The sequence below is a fragment of the Schistocerca serialis genome, chromosome 2, assembly GCF_023864345.2.
Source record: "Schistocerca serialis cubense isolate TAMUIC-IGC-003099 chromosome 2, iqSchSeri2.2, whole genome shotgun sequence".
Lineage (NCBI taxonomy): Eukaryota > Metazoa > Arthropoda > Insecta > Orthoptera > Acrididae > Schistocerca > Schistocerca serialis.
Genome location: NC_064639.1, coordinates 461,814,231 through 461,825,883, shown reverse-complemented (window position 1 = coordinate 461,825,883; position 11,653 = coordinate 461,814,231). Strand labels below are relative to the sequence as shown.

The 11,653-nt window shown below is 35.3% G+C and overlaps 1 protein-coding gene across 6 annotated transcripts in view; it reads right to left on the bottom strand.

The window, feature by feature from the left end:
• Positions 1-3,581: 3,581 nt before the first annotated feature.
• Positions 3,582-11,653, bottom strand: part of LOC126457360 (schwannomin-interacting protein 1 homolog) — a 1,975,729-nt gene continuing 1,967,657 nt past the window's right edge. For all 6 annotated transcript variants that reach the window (XM_050093596.1, XM_050093598.1, XM_050093593.1 and 3 more), the window contains one exon: positions 3,582-7,497. In XM_050093596.1, coding sequence (XP_049949553.1) covers positions 7,380-7,497 — 118 coding nt within the window. In that variant the 3' untranslated portion in view covers positions 3,582-7,379. The remainder of the gene's footprint in view (positions 7,498-11,653) is intronic.

Here is an 11,653-nt window from a genome sequence, read left to right as displayed (position 1 = left end):
CATACAACTTGATTTCATATTTATCAACAACATAGATCACAAACAAAACAGGTTTACAGTATTATTTAATTATTTTTAATGCACTGAAGACATAACTTTTACTGGGACAAACTGTTAGCATATGCACAGTGCAGACATTTTACATACTTTTGTACTCTATTTGCATGCAAGCATATTGATTGAAGAATTTTATCATGTTTGCAACCTCACTATGGAGACTTGGAAACTCCTCACAAGGAAGACAGTGTAGACCTTCTAGACAGTTTTAATATAAAAGAATTTGTCTTTTAAACAGGAATTACATTGAAGATTTATCAGTTCCATCTGCACATGAACAGAGGCACTTTCAACTGAAATCGCAAATGGTCTCAAAAACAAATGAGAGATTGGCACTGTCCTCAAAATGTTTAAAGAACTATTCTTGTAATTGTTTCAAGGCCACAATGAATTCTTAAAAATCATAGTTTTTTTTAACGCTAGAGAGCTTAGGGAAATGGAGTGTGATTTTTTTTGTTGTGAGAATTTGTCCCTTCCAGAATGTGATTTCCTTTTTAAATGCACCCCCATCAAATCAGAATTAAGTTGTTTGTCACCTTGTGATGTCTTAAGGTCTACAATCCAATCCACACATTATAATTTTCCTTTCCCTTTCGTAAATTCAACAATAGTTGGTTTTAAATCCTTCCAGCTTCTCTGCTCTATGACTTAAGCAACATAATTTGCAGCAATATATCAAGTCTCCATGCTCTTAATTCAAGTCCATTGAAAACTGTTGCACCTGACGATGGAATAGTGTATGCGACTCCAGAAATTTCACTATTTGTACCATCAATTTCATCCTGTGCCCCATGGTGCTTCTTGATGTATAGAGCAATGAATCCCCTCTGTCAATCATTGTAAATTTTTGCTCCTTTGTTGTCAGATAAATCTTTATATTCTTTCTGCATGGTGTTGTAATGTTGTTTCACAGAAAAACTGGAGTACCTGTCAGTTATGTGACAGTGCAATAGATATTGAGAATACTCATCCTTCTCTTCTGCCATTCCCATTCACTTGTAAAGGCTCATAACAATAGATCACTAGACTGCAACTTTTTGTGTAACAGCCACTGGACCTGTCAACTTCCTTTATACCATGAACAAATACTGAATGTAAACAGTATTGATACGACAGTTCTACTGAACTGAATAATGTTACACCAACTGAAAAATGTCGTCCTGCACTGTTAAATGAAAGGTTGCACTGTATTGAGCATTTCTGAGGATGGCCAAGCAAAGCTGAGTGAGGCCTAGCACTGTCCCACCTGTGAGCAATACATCGTGCACGTGTGCAGTTTTGCATGCCGATCCTGATTTAGAAGAGTTGATAAAATTGGGGAGGAAGGATAAGGAACGCCAATAAAGAAGTCATGACTACTTGTTTAAATGTGCAGAATTTGCAGGAATTATAACAGTAAGAAAGAGTAAATATACTAGCTTGCATGTGCAACTCTGCATCAATAAAAATCACTAAAGATGCCAGAAGCAGATATCAGTTGGCACACTGGATGAGGATTCATGTGTGATGTTCTTAGATACCCAGATGGATAATAAACTAAGGTGACATCAGGACATGGGTAAGTTAACAAAGAAGTTCAGTTCTGCCTACTTTACAGTTTTTAATTCCATTTACAGGATGACACAACAAGAGAGATTACTAATATCTTTTGCATACTTTCACTCATTATTATACTATGGTTTAATGTTCTGGAGGAATGCAGCTAAGGTCAAAATATTTATTCTGTGAACTGAGCTTTTTAACTAATTTACCCAGATGGCGGTGCCACCTCAGCTTATTACTTACTAAAACAAGTTGAAAGTTTTGTATGTTCAGCAGACTAGATAAATACGCAGTAGTGTCATATCAAAATGAGGAACTTTCAGCATTTAGTCCTGGACAGGAGTATGTATAACTGTGGTGCATGTTTAAGAGAATAGTTGACTATAAACTGGATAAATATGTACTTCATGATGGTAGAAACCGTCTGTGGTATATAGTCACGGTAAAACCAACTTCCTAAGAAGAATCGACTGGCGCATAATAGGTGTAAAACAAAGCATAGGACTATAGACAGAAAGATGCTGAACAAAACAGGAGGGCGTCAAAACGGGAATGCGTGAAGACTTTGACAACTGTAATATATTACTGAAAGGTGTCTCACACAATCTACAGTAATTCAAGTCATATGTAATGGATATTAGTGTTGTAGTACCACCAAAGTTATGCCCAGTTGTCCATGAAAGAGATAAGAATTGAAATTGAGGATAGCAAAGCAAAAGCAGAAATTGTGAACTCCATTCTCAAATGTTTCTGTACAATAGGAAAACTCTGGTGTATTGTCCCAATTTAATTCTCACACCATTGCAGATATGAGTTAAATAGGTATAAGTGAGAGCTAATCATATGTTAATCTCCATTTGGCTGTTAAGAAAGATAACTTTTTAAATGAACATGTACTCAAATGTTGACATTGCTTCTCCACATAATTACCACCAAATTTAAACATTTCTCGTATTGTGACACCAACTTCTTTATGTCTTAATTGAAGAATGGTGCTGCATGGTGCTTCAGCCAGTCGTTGACTGCATCCTTGACCTCATCATTGGTCCTGAAGTGCTGAGTAGCCAGCCAGGCCTTCAACTTGGGAAAGATCTTGAAAAATCTCCAAGCCAAAAGGTCTGAGTTTTTCCTTCAATAATTTCAGAGTATGAGGTCACACAATGTTGTAAAGGAGGAGGATTCCTTTGGTAATCATTCCACACTATTTGTTTTGGCTTGACCTTTGGTGTTTTGCAATTAACCTGTGATGTCTCAGTATTCTCACATGGTACTTTTATAAAATTCATTGTCAAAATTCCTTTGCCGTCCCAAAAAGCTATAACAATAATTTTTCTATTTGATTTCATCTTCTCAAGCTAAATGAAAATAAATGTTATGAACTACTTATTTTTGTGGTTTCATTTTTCAACTACCCTCACTGTTAAAGGGAACAGTGTGTGTGTGTGTGTGTGTGTGTGTGTGTGTGTGTGTGTGTGTGTGTGTGTGTGTGCGCGCGCGCGCGAGGGGGGGGGGGCTGTGGCATAACATGGAGACAATAGGTTAATGAATCAAGTTATTATGAAGGAACGTTACACTCAAGCAACTAGTCAACATCAGTAGATTTGAAGTACTAGCTCATTTGAATGTAGTTACTGTAGGAAATCAGATGTAACTTTGTTGATGAAACCATGCTGAAATCCACTTACAGTGACCAGGGAAAACATAGGTCAGGATAACCCAACATGAATTTGAACACTTCCTCCCACCTGAATGACATTTCAGTCTAGGAATCACAGTACCTTTTTTTTTTTAATCAAAGTGAAACCAGTCATGCTTTATGGGTGCATTATAGTCAAGTTATTCTTAGGCTTCTTACCCACTGTGTGGGATTTAGGGTATGGTGGCAATTTTAAGGAAACTAAAAACCAAAAATTTTGAGTAGTTGATTTGGGATAACACTGGAAACATACAAAATGTCAATTTAAATCAGCTTATAGAAATGATTATATGGCTGCAAATATTCTTATTTCTCTTTCATTCAATTTTGACATGTTTGTACAACAGAACTGGAGGAGCTTGCCTGCAATCACCCGGAACAAGCAAGACATCATATTATTTTATTTAACAAATATCACAAAGCATTTTAATGAGAGACATTTTATCTTTAAAGCTGCATATAGCAAGTTCTGTTAATATGATGTGGATGCACAGTTACAATTTGGCCCCTAGTCTAAGAGACCTGGAACATGTAAAATGATGCACTTACAAGTTAACAGTTATATGTTTTGAGTGCATTTAAGCAGCAGATAACAAGCTTCAGTATCAACAACATATATTCAGATTGCTACTTTCACTACAGAATATATGGTGCATTGGATTAATTCAGTATCCACATGACCTTGTATTGAAGACTTGACAGATCAAATGGCAGCTACGTGTTATCACATCTTTATACAACTGAACAGGAACTAAACAAAACACACACACACACACACACACACACACACACACACAAACAAACAAAATCACTGTCACACGTTAAGTTGGTTCCAATCTAAAATACATGAAACTACAGGACAGATGTTAACATGTCTAAAAATGTTATTTACAATCATTTAATATAATATTTCGTACAACAATTAGCATCAACATTCACACTAGCACAAAAAGCATTAAATGTTTTATATGGGTTAGAAATGATAGAAGTGGGTGTGAACGTGTGAATAATTCATGGAATGTTTAATTCTGAGCTATCTCAAGACATAGTCAAAGATTTCAATTAATAATAATTTCATAAATATGCCATTATATAATATATATCACCAGTAGTTCTTAGTTCAGCACAATCTTTGATATGACACTTTTATAGTTGAAAATGCCTTTAATCATCCGAACAGATATTACCTCTGTTGCTACTAATGGTATTGAAGCTGAACATCAATTATCTCTTCATTAAAATTGTGTACTGTTATAAACTGGAATGCAAATGATGATATTTTGACAAATGAAATATTTAAAAATTGAGAAGACAGGGGCAGGAAGCATCAAAAATAAAACAGTTGCCAGATCAGACAGAAGCCCACACAAATGATGAGGAGGACATGAACTGAAGAAATAATAATAAAAAGCACTAATAGATGAAGGTACAAAGAAACAATAAATATGAAAATCAATAGCAAAAAAGAAGAAATTCCATATTATTTTTGACTTATTTAGAATTTTAATCAATAGATTTATGAATGAAATCAATGGTATTGATAAAGCACTAAAAAGACTTCTTCAGTATCCATATTCCTACTGTGCAGGTGACTACTGGTAAGGAGTTAAAAGGCTGGTCTTAATGAGAACATCCTAACCTGTATAGGTTGTAGGAAGAGAACACTACACTACTTAAAACACATGTGACCTGAAAATAACTCAGCAATTTAAATAGTTTACACAAATTAAATTTCTAGTGACAGGTCCCCCAGCAGCTTACAGGACATCGACATATCCCACAGAGTCCAGAAATAGCCCAATCTTTGAGAGTGTATCATTTCATCTTTTCCATATAATGCAAATGTTCTGTATCCTCAGTTTGGTCAAGATATCATTTCTCATGCAGTAAATCTTAGAACATGCATTGTTGACTTAAAAATAATTCATATGCTACATTTACCTGAGACTGATTGCCAATAAACAGTTTTTCCAGTTAATTTACCAACATCTGATTATATATTTGGTATTTGGCACCTATCATTTTTACATAATCTGTTCTAAACTCTTCCTGCCAACATAATGATTAAGCACTGCTGTCTTTCTGCCCTGCCCTGAAAGGAACATGTGCAAAAATAAGTGCACACAAAAATCTTTTAACTATTATAATCTGTCCAGTGCTACAGTACATGCTGCCCATGCATTACTCTTTCTGCCACTGTTTCATCTAAGTCTAAAACCTGTGTGGTTATCCTGAAATGCATGTAATAAGACATACAACAATTTTTTTCATGTGAAATATATTCCTTGTATTGAATTCAAACACATTTGTGTACTGATCTCAACAAACTGTGCTGAAACTCAAGAGCTTACTGTTTCCCATTCAGTAACTGATAATTAACACATATTCCATAATTTTCAAGAAAGTAGGATGCAGACCTCACTCCTGTTCATCCAGTCTTATTCCATCCTCTTTAAATTGTAATTCTTCTCTTTCATTTCTGTTCACGTATATTGCCATTGTCACTCTCTATGTTTCTCTTTCTCTGCCTCCATTGAGCCTGTCACTAATTTCTGTAGTTCTCACTCCCTTTCTTCCCTCTCTTTGTGTGTGTGACGTATTCCTCCGTTTACATCAATTACTAGTACATGATAAAGACATGTACAAAAAATGCAACTTGCTGTAATAACCACATAAGTTATCTCGAATCAATATATTTCGGGCATTTGTCTTAGGTGGGACATTTGATATGTTTCTTTGAAAGTATAGCAGATTATTGCACATCTGATGAAGATAACAAAGGAGGACAATACAAAGTGCAATTTATGTATGATATTAAAGTAAAAGTAGGCATGGAATTGAAGTATTTTATCAACATGTCGATTTCAGGTTTTGACTGTAAGAATTTGAAATTATAATCGCCGAATGCCAGGTCACATGGTGTTGCAAAAAGTAATTTACTGGATTTGCTGCTCTATTTGAAATGGCATATCTATGAACTGCCCATGATAAAAACAGGGTAATGCTTTCACATCACTGATACAGTGCTCACAATTTTCACAGTAGTAATGCATAAGAATAAGAAAAATAGAAACCTATGAATTACTTTGGCCACATTCTGTGCTAAATTACTGTCAATAAATAGTTGAAAAAGTGTTCTGTCTCACTGTTCACATTAAATTACTTGAAACTGGTTGTACAAGTAATGACACACACACACACACACACACACACACACACACACACACACATATATATTACATAAACATTATATCCATTCTTACAAAAACTAAAATCACTGTTGCATATATAATTCATTATTAAATGTAAATGTATGTACAAAATATTATGAAAGGAACATCCAAAATTCAGTAAAGAAATATTTTTTCCAAACACATTGCTTATTGGAATTACATCTTGAATCCAATCGCTTGGTATATCAAATGTTCAGAGTTAATGGTTTCCAGAATAACTACTATAGTAATCTTAGGGATATTAACTGTTCAGTCATATTCAAAATGATATTACACTGTTCTTGTGCAGAACATATTTTGATGAATTATGCTACACAGCTGTAATAAAATGCATTTTTCTTAAAACTGGAATGTACAGTTATGATACGTGTTTGAAATCTCAGACTCTGTACATAGTGGAACACAATACAGTTGCAATTTACAAAGTTTATGTAATTATAAATTATTTTGAAAATAGTAATATTGTTTCCAGAGTTCTTACTACCTTTATATGAAATCTATACGTAACACTGCAGAAGAACTTAACACAAATCAGTCCTTGGAGACAACTATAAATTATAGCCTACACATACAAAAAAGGAGACATAATAATACAAAAATTAGCATTAAGCTTAGGTGGAAACAAATAAGAATGAATATGTAATTTTAAATCTATTAGTCTGCTTTTTTCCATTTCCATTGCTCACTGTTTGTTGTCCACTTTCACAAGGAACAAAACACATCACATCAACACATTACTGCTTTCTGTCTGTCACCATCGGAACATCAGTGTGTTTGAAAGCAACTGATAATTTCAGTTTGCTAATTAATGAGATTCAGTCTACATAATTTATTCTGACTTTTACTGTCTGTTACTTCTTCACTAAGCCTGCTATCCTATTGAGTTTTGGCTTGGGTGAAAGGAGATTGTTGTTCTGGTTCAGCAGCTGAACATCTTGTTGCTCCTTCACTGACTGTTCTTTGGCACCCCTGTAACAAATAATATTGTTTTATGTCACGATCGAAGTGTCCAGGCAGTCTGGTGAAAGAGCTGACACTCGTGGATGCACTTATATAAATACAAAATATTGTTATACAGGATGGTCAATTCATAACACAATCACCTGGCAAGTATTTTGTTGCAGGCAGCACTGGTGGGGAATATATTTCCACTCTGTTGAGAGGCCTTTGTTTGCCTAAGTAGCATGTGTCTGTTGGGTGATTCAATGCAATGTATTGAGTGAAAGTGTTTCAAATGAAATGGTGAAATACAAATACTCCATTCGCCATAGAGTATTCATGTATGATTCATAGGTGCAGACAGAATCAGCATGTGCAGTAAGACAATTGTTTTAAGAGGAATTTCCTCATGTTCGAGATCCTGATCAAAGTACGATTCATCAACCGATAAATAAATTTCACGAAGTGGGAAGTGTTCTTGACAGGAAACTTAGACAACCACATGCAGTATTCACAGAAAAAAACTCTGGATAACACTACACATGCTCTGGAAAAGTCTCCTGGGAAACCAGTTCAAATTTCCTACGGCTCTGTTCAAATTCCTACAAAGTTACCGAGTTACAGCCCAATAAAATAACTGCATTCCAAGATCTTAAACTGAGTGACCCTGCAATAAGGTTGTAGTTTTGTGAATGGATTTTGAATAGGGTGCATGTAACTTTATTTCAAATGAATCATTGTTCCACCTTTGTGGATACTTTAATTCACAAAATAACTGTTATTGGAGTTCTAAAAAGCCTTTTGTAACACATGAGACACTCTGCATGATAAAAAAATAGGAGTATGGTGCACTATTAGTGGTGAGAAAATAATAGCTCCTGTATTTTTCCAGGAAAAACAATTAACAGTGAGAGATATGTGGAAAACATTATGCCACCTTTTTTGGTCAATTAACTGAGAGAGAAGAGAACATTCTTTCACAACCTTTCAACAGGACACAGTGATGGCACGTACAACCAACTTCTCATTATAGGAAATTCGTGTCTTTCAAGGTAGAGGTATCAACAAAATATGGCATCCTCATATCCTTATTTAACCACAACAATTTTTATCTCTGGGGGTGGGGGCAGAAATGAGAAAGTGTACAAATCAAATCCACATACTTTAGATGAACTTAAAACTAGCATTTGTCAAGAATTTGCTGTCATTTCTCAGAGGGAATTGCAGAGTGTAATGAGCGATTTCCTAAACAGTTATCAGAAATACTTGAACAAAGAAGGGAGTCAGTTCCAGCATCTCCGTGCTTAATATACATGAGTAAGTCACTTTTCTTTTTTAAGTATTTATGGTATATATGTTAGAAACTATATTTACTGCGGACTTCCTGTCACCAACACTGCATGCACAGCAGCTGGAAGCTTCGCAAAAGCAGTTGTGTTAACGATTCATCACTTTGTTTAATAACAATGATTAGCTCTCACAATGTACCAGTAGGCTACTTTGCAATGGGTGCACAAAATGTCATGCACATTTTTAATAAGAGTTACAGAACATACAAACTGACAATGTAAAAAGTATTGAGAGACTTAACAGAGCAAGAACGCTGATGTCAAACTTTTCACCCAGCATACAAAATTTCATGTATTAATTAGAATTCCTTCTTAGTGAGAAACTGCAACAAAGTAGTGGTGGACTGTGTGGTGATTCCCAAGCAATTCAAAGCGAGACAAATGAAACAGATAAATTTACATGTGTGTCTGAAAATTGAAGTGAAGGGTTAAACTTAATGCCTCCATTCTTGTAACTCAGTCAGACTTATCAATTGAAGATATGGAGCTATTGACAAGTATCATAACATCTACATTCCAATAAGAGTATTGCTTGCAAGGAAAACATGGCATCTCTGTTCAGTCCATCATGTGTAATCAGTTAGCTGGCTGATTTAATCCCTAGCAGCTACGAATTCTGTCTCATTCTCTGCAAATAGGTTGATGCTGTGTTCTGATCATAACTCTTGTTTTCCTAAACAATGACACTATATTTATGGACTCTGTTTGATAATGAATTGGAATGCTTTTGCTGTGATGCAAGTCAACTATGCATGTATGTGAGACTGCTAGAGTGAAGTTATGCTTCGGCACCTAAGGACAGGTATTAAGTGAACTACCTAACTTGCACAGTGGTTTCCACCTCTATCTATCAATACTGCCATACCTGTGTTACTCTCCAGCAACTTGCCTGTATCCTTTTTAAACTGTGTGCAGAATTAATTAATTGTGTGAATTCTTTAATTTTCTTTAGCCTCAGAATATTTATTTTATTTCATTGCGAACTTACTAACTTTTGTTTCTTGCTGCAGTGTACTTATGTAAGTGTAATAAATAAATGTTGCCATAAAAGAATGAGTCACAAAATCCTCAGTAAGATAAGCAGTTATCTTTACTTATCAAATTGTTTATAATAGTTAGACTTTATTTTAGTTTCACACAGCTCCATTTATCTTTTGAAATAATAGAAAGTGAGTGACATGTAAATTTCTACTAGAAGCTCTCCAGGAAAATTACATTCAGTAGCCTTTCCAAAAGTCTACACTTACAAAAAACTTTAACATACAACCTCATTTACTCATGAGCGACAAGTACTGTGGATATAAACACAAATGATTTTTTTTTTTGGATCAGAAGCAAATGAAAATAACATGTGTAATTCATTCACATTATTGTAGTATTGTAAATATGGTATTAAAATAATATCATGAATCAAACAATCCAGTGGATAGCTTCCAGAGCCCTCAAGCAGTTCAAATCATTATTTTATGTTCATTCTTAATAGCCCTGCACAGACAAAATGGCATGTATTGGCTTCTAATTTCTTACAGAACCTCGCTGTGAGCATAATATTTATATTATCAAAACTTGTAGAGTATTTACCAGTGACTTAATATCTGGCCTTTGATAAATCTACTGCCAAATGCACGTACACTACTCGAATGCAAAAATTTCAATAACAAATACAACTTTTCTTATTACTTGTCATTACATGATGATACTATGTGCATAAAACTTTAATGTCATACTGATGACTAGAACCTGAATCAAAATAACAAAGTGATTCACAGTGAAGCACAGCTTAGCATGGAAGGAGGCAATGCTGTGGGTTTGTCGGTACATTCATGCACAAGCAGTATTACTGTAGCAGTAACAGCTGTGTGATTCCATACCGACTTGTTTCCTCATGCTCCCAGGTCATGTGCAATACTGAGTTCACTCAACAGGATTGTGATATTTCTTAAACATAACAATTGCACTCCTCTGCATAAAATGTTACCTTTTCCTGTTATTTGTATATCTCAACAAAAGCAACAGGACATGCACTCTCTTTTACAATAATCAGTTGTTGTGGTCTTCAGTCCTGAGACTGGTTTGATGCAGCTCTCCATGCTACTCTATCTTGTGCAAGCTTCTTCATCTCCCAGTGCCTACTGCAGCCTACATCCTTCTGAATTTGCTTAGTGTATTCATCTCTTGGTCTCCCTCTGCGATTTTTACCCTCCACGCTGCCCTCCAATACTAAATTGGTGATCCCTTGATGCCTCAGAACATTTCGGCGATCCCTTCTTCTAGTCAAGTTGTGCCACAAATTTCTCTTCTCCCCAATTCTATTCAATACCTCGTCATTAGTCGTGTGATCTACCCATCTAATCTTCAGCATTCTTCTGTAGCACCACATTTCGAAAGCTTCTATTCTCTTCTTGCAAACTATTTATCATCCTTGTTTCACTTCCATACATGGCTACACTCCATACAAATACTTTCAGAAACGACTTCCTGACACTTAAATCTACACTCGATGTTAACAAATTTTTCTTCTTCAGAAACGCTTTCCTTGCCATTGCCAGTCTACATTTTATATCCTCTCCACTTCGACCATCATCAGTTACTTTGCTCCCCAAATAGCAAAACTCCTTTACTACTTTAAGTGTCTCATTTCCTAAACTAATTCCCTCAGCATCACCCGACTTAATTCGACTACATTCCATTATCCTCGTTTTGCTTTTGTTCATCTTATATCCTCCTTTCAAGACACTGTCCATTCCGTTCAACTGCTCTTCAAGGTCCTATGCTGGTTCTGGCAGAATTACAGTATCATTGGCGAACCTCAAAGTTTTTATTTCTTCTCCATGGAT